This window comes from Amphibalanus amphitrite, unplaced genomic scaffold (genome assembly GCF_019059575.1).
Source record: "Amphibalanus amphitrite isolate SeventyFive unplaced genomic scaffold, NRLGWU_Aamphi_draft 001087F_arrow, whole genome shotgun sequence".
Classification (NCBI taxonomy): domain Eukaryota; kingdom Metazoa; phylum Arthropoda; class Thecostraca; order Balanomorpha; family Balanidae; genus Amphibalanus; species Amphibalanus amphitrite.
This window is the reverse complement of record NW_024882581.1, coordinates 66,523-86,820: the sequence shown is the minus strand read 5'-3', so window position 1 is coordinate 86,820 and position 20,298 is coordinate 66,523. Positions and strand designations below refer to the sequence as shown.

The 20,298-nt window shown below is 47.8% G+C and overlaps 1 protein-coding gene across 2 annotated transcripts; it reads right to left on the bottom strand.

Annotated features, from left to right (window-relative positions):
• Positions 1-10,098: 10,098 nt before the first annotated feature.
• LOC122369969 (adipocyte plasma membrane-associated protein-like) lies at positions 10,099-19,810 on the bottom strand. Of its 2 annotated transcripts, none has more exons than XM_043345158.1 (9): positions 19,790-19,810; positions 16,054-16,171; positions 15,266-15,471; positions 14,881-14,997; positions 14,238-14,406; positions 13,627-13,761; positions 12,505-12,627; positions 12,117-12,264; positions 10,099-11,653 (listed from the first exon to the last, which is right to left on the bottom strand). In XM_043345158.1, the coding sequence occupies exons 2-9, from the start codon at positions 16,161-16,163 to the stop codon at positions 11,381-11,383; spliced, it is 1,281 nt and encodes a 426-aa protein (XP_043201093.1). In that variant the 5' UTR covers positions 16,164-16,171; positions 19,790-19,810; the 3' UTR covers positions 10,099-11,380. The 2 variants fall into 2 exon arrangements, with proteins under 2 accessions (XP_043201093.1, XP_043201094.1); XM_043345159.1 differs by lacking the exon at positions 19,790-19,810 and adding an exon at positions 19,726-19,759 and having other exon boundaries at positions 16,054-16,164.
• Positions 19,811-20,298: the final 488 nt, after the last annotated feature.

Genomic DNA, 20,298 nt, shown 5'->3' with positions numbered 1-20,298 from the left:
ATAGTCTCTTTTCGTAAGCGCAAACTGCGAGTTTCGTAAGCGCAAGGCAGTGAGTTCAAGTCCGAGCAGGGAAATTTTCTTAAGTCCTCCCTCCTCAGTCCACTGCTCCCAATGTTACAAACAGGCGCGTTCACCAATGACCACCGAGAAGAACAACTCTAATGGCCAATATCAATTTTTCTGGGGTTTCCAACAATATTGATCTGTCGCTTGTCATTTGCACATGAGCATATAAAGATCGGCCAGACATCGCAGCGATAGCGAAAGGAATATCCACTAACCACTGTTCAGCCCTCACGCCGGAAATAAAGCAAATGAGCCATGTAAATTGGAATGTCCCGAACGTGGACAACGCCGTTCACCGGATGTTCACCTTGGACATCACATGAGGGACATCACATGAGCCTACTATTCTGCGTGTCATTGTTCATATTCTAAAATGATAAAAATAAATCCCTATGAAAATGATAGGCAGGTTTATTACCAAAATATAAAACTAGAAAAGAGTAGATAACAGCTTCTGCCTTCTACCCTCGATCGTCGCCTACTGCAAATCTTTCTAGAAATGACATTTCATTTTATGACAATGTGAATTCAACTTCCCTACAACGGCGCTGACCCATGTGTGTAAAAGTGTGCATTTTTTACAGAACACAGGCCGAGGACTTTCCTCTGCAGATTCTGCGAGAATCGAGATTGCAGTTTGCACTGCTTTTTATACAACAGCGTACCTAAATGATAAAATTGTCGTATTTTTCCCCAAGCACTTCCACTGTGCATACCTACATACCATCAGCAGCACCCCTGAAAATATCAAAGAAGAAAAAAGAGACAGCTTCAATAGAAAAACAGCCAACGACAGCTTCGGGCGGCGCCCACCATATAGGTAAGAGCCTTGTTGGGATTAAGGGTATCTTTTCAAACAATTAGTTCACTTCCTCCCAGCTAGCGCTGTATGCGAATAACTAACAACTAATAAAAGTGTGGCTGACAAATCGAGGGTGTTCCAAGAGAACGTTTTTTTTTCCCTTAGCTGAAACTGCTGGTCCCCTGCCGAAAATACGAGATTGCATAGCTTGTTATACAACAGCATAAATGATAAAACTGTCACATTTTCCCCCAAGCACTTCCTCTATGGGTACCACCGACTGCACCCCTGATACAGTTGAACAATCCCATTCCGGCCAGGAAAGACCCCGGTCGCGGGGCGGGGCTCCTCCCGACCTCTTCAAAGGGGCACGGCGACCGGCTGTCAGCGCTTAGTCACCAGCTACACTCAGATTTCAGAATCATGGGACCATAGTTGAGGCCTATAGCTGGCCCGATACAAATGCATCAGTGCCAGCACACTTGTTTCTCAACGCTTCCCCCGTACTTCCGGCACGGTACTTCCCGCTAAGCAACTAATGAATAGTTTCCAATCATAAGAAAATTCCTATATGGTCAGTAAAAAAGGAACTTGAGGGAGTGTCCCTCCCAGCGATTCTCTGCGCGGGAAATCTAGCACCGTATCCCTCTATATGCAGAACAAGCGGTACCTGTCGACGCCGTCATGCCGTGCACGGCCGGCAGAGCCGCTGCTCATGGGCGGGCTGCCCTCAGGTCTGTGCACCGCCATATGGCCTCAGCTGATCGTGGCTGGGAAGTCCATCCAATTAAGCCCGGGCCTACCACAGCGGTGAGCGTCAGTTATAAGGTGCGTCAGTGTGGTGCAAAACGGGCGATACCCGCGCCGAAAGGGAGCTGGGATAGTTTCATTAGCCGTGTTTACATAGGGTTCCCTTAATCTTCCCCTATTTCTCCCCTATTTTCAGATCGAATTTTAGGCATCATAGCGATCGCGTGTAACGTTGCTATGGGCGCTATTGTTGTTAGAAGCATACAAAGCATCGTTTATGCTGTAAACAATATAAATTGGGTTTATTTAATACTTGAAATTCAACAATTCATATTTTGAAGTATTTTTATCCTGCCCTTCAATTCCCTCTTTAAGCGACAAATAGGGGAGGATTTGGTAGCGTAGCGCCTTTCCAAAAGCTGCTACGCTACCATATCCAGTGGTTCTCAAACTACCATATCACAAAAGCGGCATGCTGATTGGCCGGCAGTTCCGAATCGTCCTACTGGTGGTCCCCGACTCGACAAGCGCACGTGCGCCGACTGAGGATTTTTAAGTGGCATTAACGCATAAACGGCAGAAAGTCAAGGGAGAAATTCAACAGAAATTCGACAGGTGCGGTGTTCTGATATTGCCGTGGATGTGATTACACCTACTTGAATAATAGCTCAGCCGTTAAAAGTATGTTAAATGCCAGATAGTTTTCTGATTTTTCTTGCTTTGAGCTTTCATGTGCTATCACTTTTACCTCAGTGTCTAGTCTGGAAGCTATTTGGGAGAGCCCTAAAGGTAAGCAAAGATTGCAAACTGCTTCTAGAATGACTTAGTTGCGCCATATTTGTAGTGAAGCGAGGTAAAGGAGACAGAGGATTCCTTTATAAGGGACATTTAAGAGACAAATAGGGGAGGATTAAGGGAACCCTATGTAAACACGGTTATTGTTGCTGTTATCGGCGAGCTCAAGTGCGCTATCAATGAGTGAGTGGGTAGGACGTATTAAAGTTGCTGATCATCCGCTATCTGGCGAGGTTCATAGGGTCGCTGTGCTTGGACGCTTGTATTAGAAGAGGCATTTAAACAAATCGGCTGTAGTCTGAAGTACATGCTGTCCTCTGGCTATATGCCACCTAGATGGGTATATATAATATACCTATTCGGATTTTGAACTCGGGAGTCGGGACACCCCCATCGTATACATAAGGGAATTTCTATCATAACCTTCTATCTCATATTACCTGGATCACTTGCGATAACATGCCTATCTACGTCTACATGCGTTTAGTTATACAGGAGAGTGAACACTTACCTGCGAATGCCCCCGTAAATCGTAATGCAATTAACGGTGCCGTAAGCAACATGAACATAGCACAACACGCGTCGCAAAAAGCTACGACTCAGCCATCCGCATTCTGCACATTATATGCAGGAGCCAAACTCAAAATCGTCACGGTCCAGACTCAGAGACGGTAAATCGTGATGCAAATAAGCCAACGTTCATGCAAATGGCCATACAAATCCTCTAAGCTGTCGAGGACGGTCTTGGTAGGCTCTCAGGACCTTACGTGTTCTCGCGCCCTCCGGAAGCTTTGGTATTTCACCCACTATTTGGTTCTGGACGGTAGTTTGAACATTGAATAATCATCTTTATGTTTACATGATTCATGTTATCAATGTCATCTACCTGAATTATCACACCTGGGCCAATGCCAGGGCAATTCAACGCATGAATCAGATAAAAAGGTAAAAAGGTACTTATACCAGTAGATCACCAAAGATTAACCTATCGAGCTTCATCCCATAAATTCTCACAAAAACGGCACTGTTCGGTATTTACCCTGAATGACGCGTCAAAAGACGTCTAATGACTAATCGAATACTGTTAACCCGTGGTCCTCTCGTCGAGACACGTCGAATGAACTATAGGTTGAACTTGAAAGATCATATTGAAAATTTGATCTCAGGTCAAGGTCATTAACTGACTAGAAAGGGTCATGTTGCATATCAGTCGATCTGTATCGTCGAGCTTAACACATCTGAAGTGTTTCCACCGCTCTAGCACGTCTCTATCAAAAGTTATAGTAAAAAAAACTGCTGGTGACCTTTCATGAGCTGAGATAACCTCAGGGGCACAGAGGGGCCACAGGTGCAATTTCCAATTAAGTGCGTCATGTCTACCTGTAAAAAAGCGATGTTTGAGAGTGTTTAGAACGACATTCGTCCAAAAGAGGCGTATTTTAATTTTCTCCCATTGACCCATTTCACCCAATGAAGAGGTCGCAAAATTGACCTAACCCTGGGTCACGTATAATATTCCAAGATAAACATTTTATACACATTGATACTCTTATCAATCGCTGAAAGTTTCAAAGCGATCGTTATGTCGGTGTAGCTACAACGAGCCTTTGAACTTTTTCTGAGGTAAGGTCACTTCACGTGATCTGGTGACCTGACCTTGAATGACTCGGGTCTAAAATTTTCACAACATGTGCGGAAAAAAATGGATGGAGAGGTGTACCAAAACAGAGCGCGCCGCCGTTTTTTTTTTTTAGACATTCGCGAAAAACCATAAAGGGGGCGTGACCCCCCCCCCCCAAGCACGGGCTAACAGAAAAGACATAGGTACCTAGAACAGTACTTCATTTCAGAAGGAGTGCAAATGCTCGCAAAAAGGTTTGCAACAAACCGTTCGTTCACACATTAAATAGTTAAAGGGACACTCCCACCTTAACATTAGTTTTGACTTGAGATAGCCAAATTGGTGGCCATGGCCTGCAAATACCGGTTTGGGCACTCACAACATCGACAAATGCTTTAATTCGGAGATATGGAATTTCAAACTTGCAGTTTTCGGATTCTAAGGGGCTAGTGCATTGGTATGCCCCCTTAGAATTTGTGACGTCAGCGGAGATCTAACGATTTTTAAATCTTTTACTAAAACGTTTGGTAGCACGCGGTGGTATATGCTGCTTTGCGCGCAACCAATGCCGCACTTTCAAATAAAGTCGCTAGGAACAGCGTAAATCCCAAAAAGTAAACAAAAGTAAAAGTCTAATATCTTGAAAACCGGTGAATATTTTTCTATGAAATTTGGTAGATATTCGTTTTCGCTCTTTCTGAACCGAGCGACATCACTTTCGTGCCAATTCATTAACTTTTTTGAAGGTGGGAGGGTCCCTTTAATCTTGAAGCTTGGACAGACTTCAGGAATACCTAAATGCTTCCTTCAGTGCGCAACTCTAAAGCGAACGTCATCAAGACTTATTAAAAATGTGTTGCATGATAACTTGTTTTGCTTACGGATCAGGGAGACAAGTAGGTACTTTGTTGTACTAGTTACAACAAGCAAATTTTTTGGCGATGACAAAATGCATCGCATTTTTGGCATTCCTGCGGTCCTTTCACACTAGCATGCGCGTTACATTAAACTGGTTGTAGGACTTCCCTCTCAGATTTACATTCGCCTTCCAGTGAAACGTTTCGACTTACCTGACAAAGTTTTACAGCATATGATGTCATCTCTGACTTTACCGACCACGTTCACGTCATTGCTACATGCACCCTGCCATTGTTTTATGTAATACAGAAGCACGCACTTTATTCAGGCCCACTGTGGCGAGCCTTGCCACGACCGCAAAGTACAAAGTGACGGAGCTGTAGACTTCTCAAGGGCTCCACCAGGTTCTCAGGATTGGTGGTCCAACACAAAAATGTCGACCATTATGCATTAGGCTGCATTAGGGAAGTGAAATTATTAGGGAGGTCGTCCGGAACTCCGCCCCCCCCCCCCCCCACCTCCCCCATGTTATAAATACCTATGTTATTCCTAGGTGTACCTACCAAACAGCCCTGCACAAAACAGCTGTTTGTTGCATGCTGTATCGCAATCAAACACCCATTTCTTCTGCATCCACTGGGATAAAAATCAAATGGTGTTACAGAGCCGCGAAAGCTGCTAGACTTGTCGAGCAGCAATCTGACGGCAACGCGGGGTCAAACACCTGCCGATACCAATCTTGGGAAGTTCCCACATAAACGTGCCACATGGATATAATCGCGGCGATTCATTTGATAGCTGCGATACAAGTAGTCTCTAAGCTTGCAGCGGATAGTCAAATCTGGCGGAGCGCAGCGGACTTTCCGACCCGGCGACCGTTGTGCCCGCCTGGCATCTCGACTAAGCCCGCAGCAGACATGTGCATGAGCAGATATCACGGCGCTCTTATATGAGCTATCTAATTGAAAAAGAGCTGGACCGGCGCGGCTGATCACGAAAGAGGAAGTTCCGTTGTAGCCTCTCCGCGCTCCATCAATAGAAGTCGGCTGCTGCTGACACCCCCAGTGCAGAACGACTCTGCAAATGGGCATCACCAAGGGAAATAAAAACATCGCTGATAAGTAAGTCATTGCGCCAACCTCAATCCTCATGGAGCTTTGAACCGAGCATCTACCAACAGACAACATTCGCTTTAATGATTTTTAGGGAGCCGTATAATAGCAAAAACGAAACCATACAGCTCATGATTGAGCCCCAGACGAAGCACACCAGACCAGACCCTGGCGCGCTCTCCGAAGTCCGATCGTTGATGGGTGCGGCGCACGCGCCTCCGCCGGGACTCAGTGTCCAGTGAGCCGGGACTGAAGCCGCTGAGCTGCTCCTTTGGCCGCCGTGTGGTCTGCACAGGGATTTTCGGCGGCTCCCCGGCCGCAGGCAGAGCAGGTGGGAAGGGATCACGTCCGATACCGGCCCGCTCGGGATGACCGCTCACGGTCGCCGAAAACTGACTGCTAACGGCCCGCCGACCACGCTCTCCAATCGGCCGAACACGTGCTGAACTCACGTCGTGATTGGACCGAACAGCTCAGTCACTGGCCGGACGGTGCACGACAGCTATATTTAGGCACCGCGGCGGATGCCTCCGATGCGGTTGTTCCCCTGCAGTCGGATCGTTCGACTAAGTGGACAGGAGTTAGATTAGAAGCCCGCTCAGCTTGCAGGAGACATCCTGAGACCAGAAGCTTGTCATAAGAGACGATCGTTATTGTATCAACCGGGATGCGAGGGCTAGCAACGTTCAGCTCTGTTGTCGGCAGCTTGACGTTATTTAGTCGGCACCAGAGCTCACCGTTGTCGGCAAGCGTGGCGTTATGCGAGGGGGATGGGTAAGCCGGGCGCCTATCTTTGGGGCGGCAGGAAACTCCGAGCCTGGAGTACCTATCGCCCGAAATGGGCCAGGGCCGGTGGCCAGGCCCGGTGGGCCGCTGCCGCCCCGAGATGCTCCGCGGACAGCCCAAATCTAGTCTTAGGTGGCCTCGTTTCCCAAATGCTTATCTCAGACTGGGAATTTCCGTCCCAAGCTGGTAGCTTAGGCATATTTTCTTCAATTACCTTACACGTGATCAGTGCTCGCTGCATTCCGTCTCGCAATGTCGCTGCTAAGCTGTGATGGTAAGAAAGTAGGGGAACAGTTACCTTCAGTTCATCCTTGTTCTTCAATTTCCGACGATATAGGACATAATGGAGTCTCGATCAACTGTCAGTTAATGAGCGGATGATACAAAGTTTTTGCTGAGTCTGTACCTACAAGTATTTCCGATCCTTGAAAACAATCTTCCATGGATAACATTTCCAAGTTATATGTTATATGAGCCATTACGGGCTAGGCGTCGACTTCAAGCACCTTTTTTCTTCAAAAATGTTCACGTAGGCCAGACGAGAGAGGAATGAAAGCAGCTTTAACAATAAACGGTTAAACAAATGGAGAAGGAGTTAAACTCATCATTCCAGCATGCTGAACAATGAACATCTTCTGGAAATATACTCAGAGCTGTGGTTAGGGAATAAGCTTGCTGAGGGAACATCTGACTTCTTTTTCTTCATTCCAGCCTGTGAGACCTGTCATGGGTAAGCCCATGCCACTTCAGATTTAGCGTCTATACGTCGAGCGAAAGCAGACCGTCAAAACAGCTCCGCCACTCTCACAATAAGCTGCGGCCGCCTTTCCCGTAGCTCGGCTTAGCTCACTCGGCCGAGCTAGCACAGCAGGGTGGCCGGCTGGCGGCACATCGCCATTCATCACCTATGCAGGAAAAGCGGCCGACGGAAAACAGCCGCTGTTTGTGGTGGGCTCGGGCCGTCCCCGGCCCGGCCCGGCGGCCGCGCCGCTGCGTCAGGAGCCGAGTCTTCCTCTGTGAACGGGTGGCACCGCCGCGCGGCCGGCACCGTGTCAGCTGGGAGCCGGCCTCCCAGGAACCCCCTGCAAGGCCGAGCAGGTAGCACCGCCACCTGCGGGCGCTACCGGTACCAGCTGCGCTCGATAGTTCTCACATGTAGTTACTGTTTCCCCTCCCCTCCCCCGATGTTTTTTATGCATGGCAGCAGTTAATATCTACAGACGGGGAGTCACTTATGCTGCAGGGGACTCTCCACTTATGTAAAGTACCAACAACATCAAACATGATAAGGAAATATAAGGATAGACGGGGAAGGGCCCATTCCGCGTCTCTGATAAACTTCTTTAATGAAAACATCCATCAAATGTGACAGCACAGTACATAAAAAGACCCGTGCCACGTGAAATGCGACCCCGTTGTTTCTGACAACACAATATAAGCCGCACTTGAGTGGCCGGGAGTTCCCTCGATTCAGGCCACAGCTGCCGCGGGCCGATACCACTGAATAAATACTATTTATAGTCACCGTGATAAATACAATGGGGTGTGGCAACAGACCCGTCTCAGCACGGCAGACGTTACGGCTGATCACACAATGCATCATATATGTGTCAGAGAGCAGCATGCAAGCAAAGCTAATCGATAAGTCAAGGGTAACTAATTTGGTACTGGGTAGCCTATTGAGTACCGACAGGCGACATAACTAAAATAAAGCTTCGTTAGCAAAGGTCCTAAAAAAATAATATAAAAACCGCAGGACGATCATTTGTATGGTTTTGTAATACTTCTGAATAACTTTCTTGTACCTAAATGATTCCAAACGGAATATCATTCTTCCTGCTCCGTTATAACCACTTGCAAATGTCATCCAATTACATCGTTCTTTCTTCAAGTTAGTTACGTTAATCATGTTTTGCTCAGTTAGAATTACAAAGTTTATGGAATAATAAAATCAAACTACTATACAAGATCATTGGCCATCAGAGTTTTGAGACACTCAGCATGTGAATTATCAAAGCCCATAAATTATCAATATTCTTTTTTACCCGTCATATTCTTCACATTATTTGTTATCTGTTCTCTGCAACATTTGTGCAATAAAAGGGACGATATCTAAATATGCAAAAAGCAATGTCCGAATTTAGATAAACAAAATGAAAATCTACAAATACATTAACTCATGATTCTGGGAAATGCCCTACATCAGAAACCACAGATAGGACGCGATAAGCTGTAAATAAATCCACACCTGCTAGACAATGCTGCAATAATCCCACAAAATACAGTCGAAGCGAGCTGTATCGGTTAGAAATCCCAGGTTGGCGCCCAGGACCGCGGGAAACCGCCCCCGCTGTTCCATTGGCCGGGTTTCTAGGTATGACGTCATAACCCCACCGGTATGACGTCATGAGACCACTCTGTGACAGCTGTCACCACAGTCAACTGTCCGATACCCATCCCTCCGCAGTTCCCCGTACAGTCTAGAGAACAGAGCACAAAACTAATGCTTAGGAGAAACCCAGTGCCATGGCTCATCACTGCAGCTGTAGGGTGTCACCGGGTTATGACCGTAAAATCCCATATCTAGCGGATCTTCCCGGCTACCCCCACCCCAACACACACTCATCAAGTTTACGATATGGTCAGTGTTTACTACATCCACCAGTGAAGCCCCTAATCCCACACTCAGTTCTGAAAAAGCTCCCTCCTTTCCCCAGTAGACAGTGGTGCTGGAGCCTGGAGAGGCAGCCTGCGCGGCCCGTGTGTGTCCCCACCAACAGAGACCACCAGTTCCGCGGCGGTCACCTTTCCGGGAACTGTCCCAGCGGCGCTAACAGGTCGGTACAGGCCTACCCAGATGACTCAACCCGTCACATCCAGCGCACCGCTCGCTATAGCGGCTCCCAGCCGGGAATCGGGATCAATAGGTGCCACATAGAGTGATGCAAGAGAGCTTTCGCAGAAAATCCAGCACAGAGCGCGGACAGTGGATATCGCAGCCGCCCGCAGAGTAGCGCGGTCGCTATCGGAAATACCTGGCCTCACACCGCATCAGGTGAGGCCAGGTACGGCAAACGGCCAGAGGATAATAGGAAAAAACGGGCAGGCGCGCTGGTGAGCGTTCATCACAAGGCTTTGATAACAATGCTACTTATTACATTTGGTGTTAACTTGGGACAGGCTAGAAGGCGTGGATAAACAATGAAACACCATGTGTAAAAGGCAGACTGGTGTTCATAATTAGAGACTTGGCTTTCAGGACATGCAGTTCTCATTCCAAATTATTTCCCATTACAAAGAGAGCATCATTTGCTTCAGATCTTTATTGGAACGTTGCATCAGGACTCAGAAATGAGCGGGAAATAAGCTCCTCGGGGATCCACATTCATAGAGGTCGGGCTGTCAGACAAGCCGACCGCACTGCGTCCCGCGAACACACAATCACCCACACCCACTCGATGAATGATGAACTACCAACACGACGGAGGCACCGCGCCTCGCGAGTGCGGCACTGACCGAAACACTGAACACAGAGATCCTCAGGAGTCGTACTTATTGCACCAAGTATTGACTCGATGTGACTGAACAATCATGGTGATACGATGGCAATAGTGAACTGAGAGCTGCGTAGATCACATTTGCGACGTTGGTGATAATTTATGAATAGTTGTTGATATGTATGGGCCAGTGTAGAAGCAATAGCGGAGTCCTGTGGCATGCCGGTTTTGAGCGAAAATTTCCTTATTGCCTGTATCCATATAAGTATTTTTGTATCTTATTGATTTGACATTTCACTTTGTAGTTTAAAAGTGTAAAATCAAATGACCGAAGTAATTCGTTACCATCCGTGTTATTTCATGGAACGCGTTTACTGGCATGACAGCGATTAAAAATGTTTATCAAGAATATCGAAAAATGATTCCCAATGGCAGCAATTATGAAAACAAAAGACTGTATCTGAGCCCTGTGCGAAAGAAAAGCCTCCGAATGCTCGCAAAACATCCATTCTCAGGCTCATTATCCAAAAAAAGAGGCTGCGTCCGTGGGCTATTGCTTAAAAAATGGCACATTAACAAATGTTTTTACGGTAAGTCCCCGACTTGCCTGCGAAAGACACGTGATAATTCGGCTTACAAAGGGGGAAGCACACACTCAACGTCAACAAGCTCGGACAAGGCACAGCCGAGTGGATGTGGACTGGGCTTTCTGTAGGCCTCACTGGCACCCTCTATGGTACGGACGCTAGTCTGTGAGCCACCACGTCATCTGAGGTCCTTCTCACGCCCCCGCACCTCACTCACTAGCAAACGGATTTCCGGTCCTCCCTCAAACACAAACTGATCGATGAGAAAGTGAAAAATGGATGAAATCACCAATGCAGCCGATGAATCTCATTGAGGCTCCGCAATTCACACGCCTAGCCCATCTACACCTAACCCAATGCCAGCCGCTCGCATACGCCTTACAAAAACCACCCTTACACGCAGCTCTCTACTTCCTTCCCATCCACCATACGAACTCTACCCCAGAATCCACCATCACATCAGCTGCGATCTTTTGATCTCCATCTTCCCCGAGACAAACACATCACTACTGATCCCCGACGCTAACCGACATCGAGCCATCCGTGTGCTTTGTGCGCACTCGTATGGTGCGCGGCGCCGCGGGCACCCGGCCCAAGAAATCCTCGAACGGCGAGCCGAGGAACAGTGCGCCGTCGTGCTCGTTTACCTCAGAGATACACGCCATACGGGAGGTGTGCAGGCTGCCGGTGACGGCGCCCGTGTCGCTCAGCTCCAAACCCATGGCGTGCAGCGCGCGCCCGTATGATGACAGACGCTGCATGGTGCGCATCGTGACGCCCTGCGGTCGGGGGACGGCGGGCTGTGTGTCAGGGGGCCGCCGCGCGTGTCCCGGACGATTGGATGGCTTTGCTTCGTACTAAAATGATGGAACGTTATTTATTTGTTTATCTGTCATTGTCATGATCATTGATCACCAACAGAAAAATTCTCCACTCACAGATGGAGTCATGGACTTTGAAATGGGCATGACTGTGTGAATAAATGGTGCAGTGAATTTGATACGCCGCTCCTTTAGGTGATGATTCTCTCTGCAGACCTCTAGTAAGTTTGACGTTCGTTCAAAGCGAAAAGCACTAGAATCGAAATAAATGCTGAGTAAGCTGCCGCGCTCGCCGCTCATTCCATTCTCAAAACTGAGGACCATCTTCGAAATACTGCACAGGCCAGAATATGTTTACACCATCGCCGTCGAGCCTAACCAACAGCCATGCAATTTCTAGCCAACCTTGCCCTGCACTCACCTTGTAGATAATGGTCTGCGTGTACGGATTTGGGAAGGCGCGCTCCAGTAGCCTGATGGGCGTCATTGCCACAGAGAGAATGCGCAGCAGCAGCTTGGCCAGCAGCGGGTGCGGCTTGATCAGCCCCTCGGCCAGGGGGTTCTGGTACCTGGAGGTAGGTACAAGCGAGACTGTGAGGCTTCTTCGTGTGCTATACAGGTTGAGCTTATCTATCGGAGCTTATCTATGGAAAACCGCAGAGACACCCACAGCACGACTCGCGTGTGCAATCAAACCGGAAGTATTTACAACACCGAGCATTACTTCAGAGGCGATACCTCCCACGCCGGCATCGTTTCCGCTCCGCTCAACTTCCCCGGTCCATTCACCGCAGCTGAACGCTACTCACCGCAGCCCGCAGAGGCCGACAAAGAAGCCGCCGTCGGGCCGCGGCCGGATGTTATCCGGGAATCCCGGCAGATTGTCAGCGGCCACCTCACTGGTGCCGGCCCGGCCGCCCTTCAGCCACACCCTGCGAACACAGGGGAGGGGGAGGGAGTCAGTGGGACAGGGGACACACCACCAACACAGATTATCGGCGGCCACCTCACTGGTGCCGGCGCGGCCGCCTTTCAGCCACACCCTGTGAATAGAGGGAAGTCAGTGGGACTGGGGTCACACTACTAACACATATTATCAGCGGCCACCTCACTGGTGCCGGCGCGGCCGCCCTTCAGCCACACCCTGTGAATAGAGGGGGGAGGTCAGTGGGACAGGGGTCGCAGTTCACACTACATACAATTCATGTCGGCCGCCCTTTAGCCACACCCTGCCAAAAAAAAAAAAAAACACTGTAGTTAGTGGGGTAGGAGTCGGTGGGACAAGGGTCACACTACAAACTATCCAGAGGATGAGGAAGTCAGTGGGACAGGCCCCTCTTCATTAAAATGTTTGAGGCCCCGCCACTCGCCAGCCTATAATCAGCCGCTACTGCGGTCCGGCGAAGCATAATTGGTCAGATAGTTTGTGAAGTTTTATTCAAGGCGATGTTGGGAGCCTGTTTTTACACGTGTAGATGCTGTAGGAGAATGACATCGTTAAAACACTAAACAAATGTTGGACAGGTAGATATTCCGTTTACAAGCCCTAGGCAGATAAAACTTCACTCGGTAATTTTTAAAGGCGGAATCTTACTGGCCACGGTACAATGACGAGCCGCAGGCGACGCCAACGCAATTTCTTTTTATCGATTTACACAAGTTTTCCGTTCCGCGCCGCTGGCACCCGAGCGACGGGTGTCAGTGGCGGGCCGTGGGGATGACTGGGAATGACGATTGACGAAAAGTCCGACACGGTTGGGAGTGACGAAAAGTCAAGGGTGTCGCACTGGGCGACGTCTCAACGAAGGAAATGAAATACTAACGATCAAGGCTCGGTCACGAGACAGCATACAGAGAAATATGAAAAGAGTTCGAGGTAATACCAGAGAGGCGAGGAAACACCAGCACTGTGTCTTGGTGTCCGGCCTCACCTCAGCACCCGGTAGCGCGCCGTTTCGGACACCAGCAGCGCCGTCTCGCGACCGTTCAGCGCGATGCCGTTGGCGAAGTTGATCCCAGAGAGCAGCACCGTGGTCGTGTTGGTGACTGGGTCGTGTCGGAACAGCCTGTGGAAATATATTAGAATTGGCGTGAATGTATTACTGGCAATGTACCTATTCATCTCCTATAAAAACTGCTCGTGCTCTTCGCTCATCGTTGCTATCTTTAAGGAGCTCTCAGACGATCTATTCTCACCCTCGTTTGCAGCAGCAGCGGACCAGATTCTACTGGTGCCCCTGATTGTCAGAGCACTGATAACTACCCTCCTCCTGTAGCCGTGGTGGATTGACCTGCCAGTGTCCCGTACTGACCTGCCGGTGCCCCGGGTGGTGTTTCACCGGTGATAGCAGCACGCTGCTATTCCATTTCGCGAGCTGACGTCACACTTGTGGTAGTGTTGGAGCAATGGGCTTGTTGACGTCTCCATGGAAACCCAATTTGACACGCGTAATAGCAGCGTGCTGCTATCATCGGTGACACACCAACCCGGACTTGCCCCGGACCGCCAGTAATAACTTACCTGCCGTTGTCCCGTACTAACCTGCCAGTGCCTCGCACGGCCAGCTCCATGAAGCCGTTATGCAGGTCGGCGATGGCTGAGGACGAGGTGAAGTAGATGGTACCGTCGCTGGCCGACAGGACGTCGTTACAGAACCGCAGTGGCTCGCCGTCCACCACCACACCAGTCGGGACCAGCCGCTCCACGGCGCCTGACGGTACAGCATGGCCGTCAGTAGGTGGGGACAGACCGAGCCGGCGAGTACAAATGTTATTAAATCGGTACGATGAATACACCAGAATGATACAATGACGCCGGACAGGCACGATGTCACTTGTGTAATCCGCGTCACTCTCAATCGCACTGATGAAGTTGGTTCACAATACTGCTCTAGTGCTGCAGCTGAACAAATCACGCACATGTAACATTTTTCCACCTTCGTCTTTTTATAAATATCATCGAGGGTTTACTGCGTTATTTTTTGTTTTTATCCTGCAGGAAAAGCAACAAAAGTGTTAATTAGTGACAACATTTAACAACATGACAGCATGTGGCACGACTGTAACTTGTGTCGCCCAAAGAATATCCAGAAAACACAAACAAATGATAGTTTTTCCAGGGAATGCAGCCCGTTGCAGCGTTTCATGACGGTGGTTCCCGAGGCAGAAATTGACGCCGCTGTTACCTGAGCTGACGTTGACCCGGTGGATGCCCAGGTACGCGTCGGCCACCAGCAGACGGCCCTGCTGGTCAAACCGGATCCCCAGCGGCCGGCCGCACCGCGGACTGTCCAGCGGATCGTCTGCGGAGAGGGGCCAGTCAAACAGCGCACGCTCACACTACCTACGCTCGACAAACGATAGAAAAATGTACGTCCTATGACCTAGCTAAAGGGAAATATGTGTAGTCAAGCATGTAGCTGGAAGGGAACGATTCTCCGATGGGACCGGTGTCACGTCGCTGTTGGCAAGTTCCCCGGATTTTGACAAATATCACTATCAAAATACCCAGCCCGAGAGGAGGGAACATAGCACCACTGCAGGCGTGCGGCAGTCTGTCGCAGCACTCACCGCAGCGGCCCAGCTGGGCGACGGTCTCCGCGCCGCCGTCGTCTGTCAGCCGCAGGATGGCGCCGCCCTCGACGCCTGTGTAGACGGCGCCGCCGCGACTGGCGGTGGACTCTGGACCGGTGGCCAGGTCGCCCAGCAGCGGCTCCATCGAGGACAGACGCTCGTTGCGCTCCAGCACGCCCTCCAGCGGCGGACTGTCTGAGAACCTGCCACGGATGTTGGTTAGTGACAGCGAGAGAGCACGGCAGCGAAACTGATTTCATATCGCCCCAGTCACATTCAGCTAACTGTTTAGATACTGATCTTAGATGGATTTATGGCAGCTGATAGCCAATTTCCAAGCTCAGCATACTATAATGATATAAAAATGATTTAGTTGTAACTGAATTAAAAATGTGAAAGTCAAAAGAAGAATGACAAATACCTATGTTCAATGATTTTTAATAAGAATCACAGATACCAACCTAACATCTGATTAAAGCAATTAAGGGAAATAAATTAATTATAAGTCAGAAAATAGGTAAATGAGAAATAAACAATAACACAGGAGTTTGTTTTATTTGCAATAGCTTAACCAACAAGGTATAACATTATCCCTAGGTAAGTACCTTCCTGGGTTTTTGTGTTTTATGATCAGACAATGATCCAGATTTTTATCATACAATGTTAGTTGCAATATGACAGTTTGCTTCAACTGCAAATGCCCATATCAAACTGGATGTATTGCTTTAAAGCACCCAGCAGAAAATAAAGTAGGTACCTACAAAAGAGATTAAGATGAAACATACCTCGTAACCTCAAATTCAGCATTTGGGGATATTCCTGGGAACAGCATTATAGCTATGGTGATGACAGTGAAGTCAAGGAGCATACGTCCAATCCATTTTAGGAGCCCCATCCTGAAACCTGAAATGAGCATCAAAATTTATCAACAAAAAGCAGACAGCATTGCTTGCATATGATTGGTAAGTAATTCTATCTAAGAAGCATGCATTACATGAAAAACTATTCATATCAGTAATATTTTAGCAAAATGATTCAAGAACCATGGAATTAGGATACAAATGTCATACCACCTGACCAAATACATATTGATACAGGCAGCACCTACTGTGGACGTCAAACCGCGTGGGACGCGACTTTTTCGCAATAACTTTTGAATACGTTGCCTCTCAAGAACGAAACTTCGGCAATGGAGTTTCAGACCCCGGCCTAATTTTTATTACTAAGGTTTTTCAATGTCCGATCAATATTTAGGGCACTTCCCGTTCACTCGTAATGCTAAGTGAAATATCAGCCCGGATGGCGGCTATCGTCAGGCTGCTCGCGAAGCCCCGCCTACTAACTACGAATTCCCTGCCATCTACCGTTCAGACACGACTGCCATCTGTCGGTCGATCCTCACTCAGAACCGGTTCTGCATGCTGTGTGCGTCGGGTCTCAGATGGGCGGACATCTCGAAACCGATATTGTTCAGTATGGCCTTTTACCAGGTTTTGTAATCCGAGAAAAAATCGATATTGTTCAGTATGGCCCTTTATCAAATAAACTATACGAATTATTGACTTAGCAGCAGGGATGCAGAGCCTTGAACATTTGAATCAGCTCCAGCTCCGGCTCCGGCTCCGAGTAAAGTGGCAATACGGCTCCGGCTCCGGCTCCCACTCAGGGCAAAATATGACGGCTCCGGCGGATCCGGCTCCCCTCCGGCTATGCGTACCGGTGCATTACGGAAACATTTAAGTTGGGGCATATTGGGGCTTGGCAGGATAACACGAAGTGTACTAACGTTCCTGGCGGTTTGATATCTACAAGAACCTAAAATTAAAATTTTAATTAAAAAAAATTAACTTGACTGTGTAAAAATATATTATATTATTATGTAGGTATCTCATTTACGTAATTACCTTGACAAACTTATTAAATAATCATTTAATTATTTTCTGTTATTCTTAAATCATCGTAATAGTTGGCGTACGCGCATAGTCTTCCTATCTGAGTGACATTCTTAGCGAGTCGAAGAAAATATTTCATTGATAGAAGTGCGAACAGTCAACACTCGCCACCCAGCTCGCCATGCGGCTGGGTGTGTTGGCAGGAAGCACCGCGTACCAACCCCTACGGACCGCGACTGACCGGTCTCGGGTCAGGTAGCGCCTCAGGCAACGGCCAGCCGAGGCGGAGCTTAGCTCCAACGTCACACTATGGCTCCGCCCCTTGTGGAGTAGCCTCTGCTCACCGAGAGAGTTTCAGGGGCAAAATTTAACATTACGAGTGAACGGGAAGTGCCCTAAATATTGATCGGACATTGAAAAACCTTAGTAATAAAAATTAGGCCGGGGTCTGAAACGTCCATTGCCGAAGTTTCGTTCTTGAGAGGCAACGCATTCAAAAGTTATTGCGAAAAAGTCGCGTCCCACGCGGTTTGACGTCCACAGTAGGAGCTATATACTGCCTTGACCTAGACCCTATTGAGGCCTGAATCTGATGCTGTAGACACTGGTCCCATTCAAGGGGCCTTATTAACATTTTAGGAGCCCCATCCTGAAACCTGAAATGAGCATCAAAATTTATCAACAAAAAGCAGACAGCATTGCTTGCATATGATTGGTAAGTAATTCTATCTAAGAAGCATGCATTACATGAAAAACTATTCATATCAGTAATATTTTAGCAAAATGATTCAAGAACCATGGAATTAGGATACAAATGTCATACCACCTGACCAAATACATATTGATACAGGCAGCACCTACTGTGGACGTCAAACCGCGTGGGACGCGACTTTTTCGCAATAACTTTTGAATACGTTGCCTCTCAAGAACGAAACTTCGGCAATGGAGTTTCAGACCCCGGCCTAATTTTTATTACTAAGGTTTTTCAATGTCCGATCAATATTTAGGGCACTTCCCGTTCACTCGTAATGCTAAGTGAAATATCAGCCCGGATGGCGGCTATCGTCAGGCTGCTCGCGAAGCCCCGCCTACTAACTACGAATTCCCTGCCATCTACCGTTCAGACACGACTGCCATCTGTCGGTCGATCCTCACTCAGAACCGGTTCTGCATGCTGTGTGCGTCGGGTCTCAGATGGGCGGACATCTCGAAACCGATATTGTTCAGTATGGCCTTTTACCAGGTTTTTTAATCCGAGAAAAAATCGATATTGTTCAGTATGGCCCTTTATCAAATAAACTATACGAATTATTGACTTAGCAGCAGGGATGCAGAGCCTTGAACATTTGAATCAGCTCCAGCTCCGGCTCCGGCTCCGAGTAAAGTGGCAATACGGCTCCGGCTCCGGCTCCCACTCAGGGCAAAATATGACGGCTCCGGCGGATCCGGCTCCCCTCCGGCTATGCGTACCGGTGCATTACGGAAACATTTAAGTTGGGGCATATTGGGGCTTGGCAGGATAACACGAAGTGTACTAACGTTCCTGGCGGTTTGATATCTACAAGAACCTAAAATTAAAATTTTAATTAAAAAAAATTAACTTGACTGTGTAAAAATATATTATATTATTATGTAGGTATCTCATTTACGTAATTACCTTGACAAACTTATTAAATAATCATTTAATTATTTTCTGTTATTCTTAAATCATCGTAATAGTTGGCGTACGCGCATAGTCTTCCTATCTGAGTGACATTCTTAGCGAGTCGAAGAAAATATTTCATTGATAGAAGTGCGAACAGTCAACACTCGCCACCCAGCTCGCCATGCGGCTGGGTGTGTTGGCAGGAAGCACCGCGTACCAACCCCTACGGACCGCGACTGACCGGTCTCGGGTCAGGTAGCGCCTCAGGCAACGGCCAGCCGAGGCGGAGCTTAGCTCCAACGTCACACTATGGCTCCGCCCCTTGTGGAGTAGCCTCTGCTCACCGAGAGAGTTTCAGGGGCAAAATTTAACATTACGAGTGAACGGGAAGTGCCCTAAATATTGATCGGACATTGAAAAACCTTAGTAATAAAAATTAGGCCGGGGTCTGAAACGTCCATTGCCGAAGTTTCGTTCTTGAGAGGCAACGCATTCAAAAGTTATTGCGAAAAAGTCGCGTCCCACGCGGTTTGACGTCCACAGTAGGAGCTATATACTGCCTTGACCTAGACCCTATTGAGGCCTGAATCTGATGCTGTAGACACTGGTCCCATTCAAGGGGCCTTATTAACAACTGGCCAGATGATGATCGATGTACGATGACGAAAGCCATGGCATTTCAATTTGTGATATAAAAAGGTAGTAGATGGACTTGGACATGTAAAATGGCACTCATAGAAAAATTAGCCGCCATACAGCGCCAGCTGGCAAATAATCCAGTAAATAGTACGACCCCCATTCAAGTGCATGAAAAAGGTGTAAAAATATTTTGAGGATTTCAGTATGAACTAGGTGCTTGGTTTAATTATAGGGAAGCTGCCAAAATTTCAAGCATTTATCAATATGATTGAGAGAGGCACTTGTTGTGGGCCTGTGGCAAAGAAGTTAAATAAATTCGGTTGTTTCTCAACTAATTGGACACGCCTAAGAGCTGGACTTTTTGATGACGTCTTCGGGTGACGTCATATCCTGTGTGACGTTTCGTGAGCAGGTAAGGAAAAGTCACCACCGCTGGCGAACATTGGTGCGGTAAATGGCAAACACAAATGCTGCGCAGAAAAGACAAATGTGTAACTTAAGACAACATTCGTTCGGACGACAATGTCAAGGCGAATCAAGAAGTTCTTCATGCGATTGTTAGTTATCTGTCGTGCTATTTTAGTATGATTGTTATTAGCAGTTGATTTGTGAAATGTATTATCAAAATCAATGTTTATTGAACGCAGATTCAGTTTATTTTCCGATGTACATACCTAGGTACCCTTACACTTCACTCATCTCAAGCTGTTCAAACACCCTTGACAAAGTCGATTAAGATGAAACGTTGGGTATAATTTATACTGTGTTTTATCTGCATTATTAACATATTCACCATATATACAATATAAGGGCCACATGCTTTTTACAGGGAGACATGTCAGACAGCCCAGTAG

Bases quoted from the DNA above. Each gene is read 5' to 3' on its own strand.
- LOC122369969 (XM_043345158.1), bottom strand. From the start codon at position 16,163: ATGGGGCTCCTAAAATGGATTGGACGTATGCTCCTTGACTTCACTGTC. The intron at 14,998-15,265 runs GTGAGTGCTGCG...CCCTCTCCGCAG, and splicing joins CGCCCAGCTGGGCCGCTGCG to ACGATCCGCTGGACAGTCCG. The intron at 12,265-12,504 runs GTGAGTAGCGTT...ACCTACCTCCAG, and splicing joins GTCGGCCTCTGCGGGCTGCG to GTACCAGAACCCCCTGGCCG.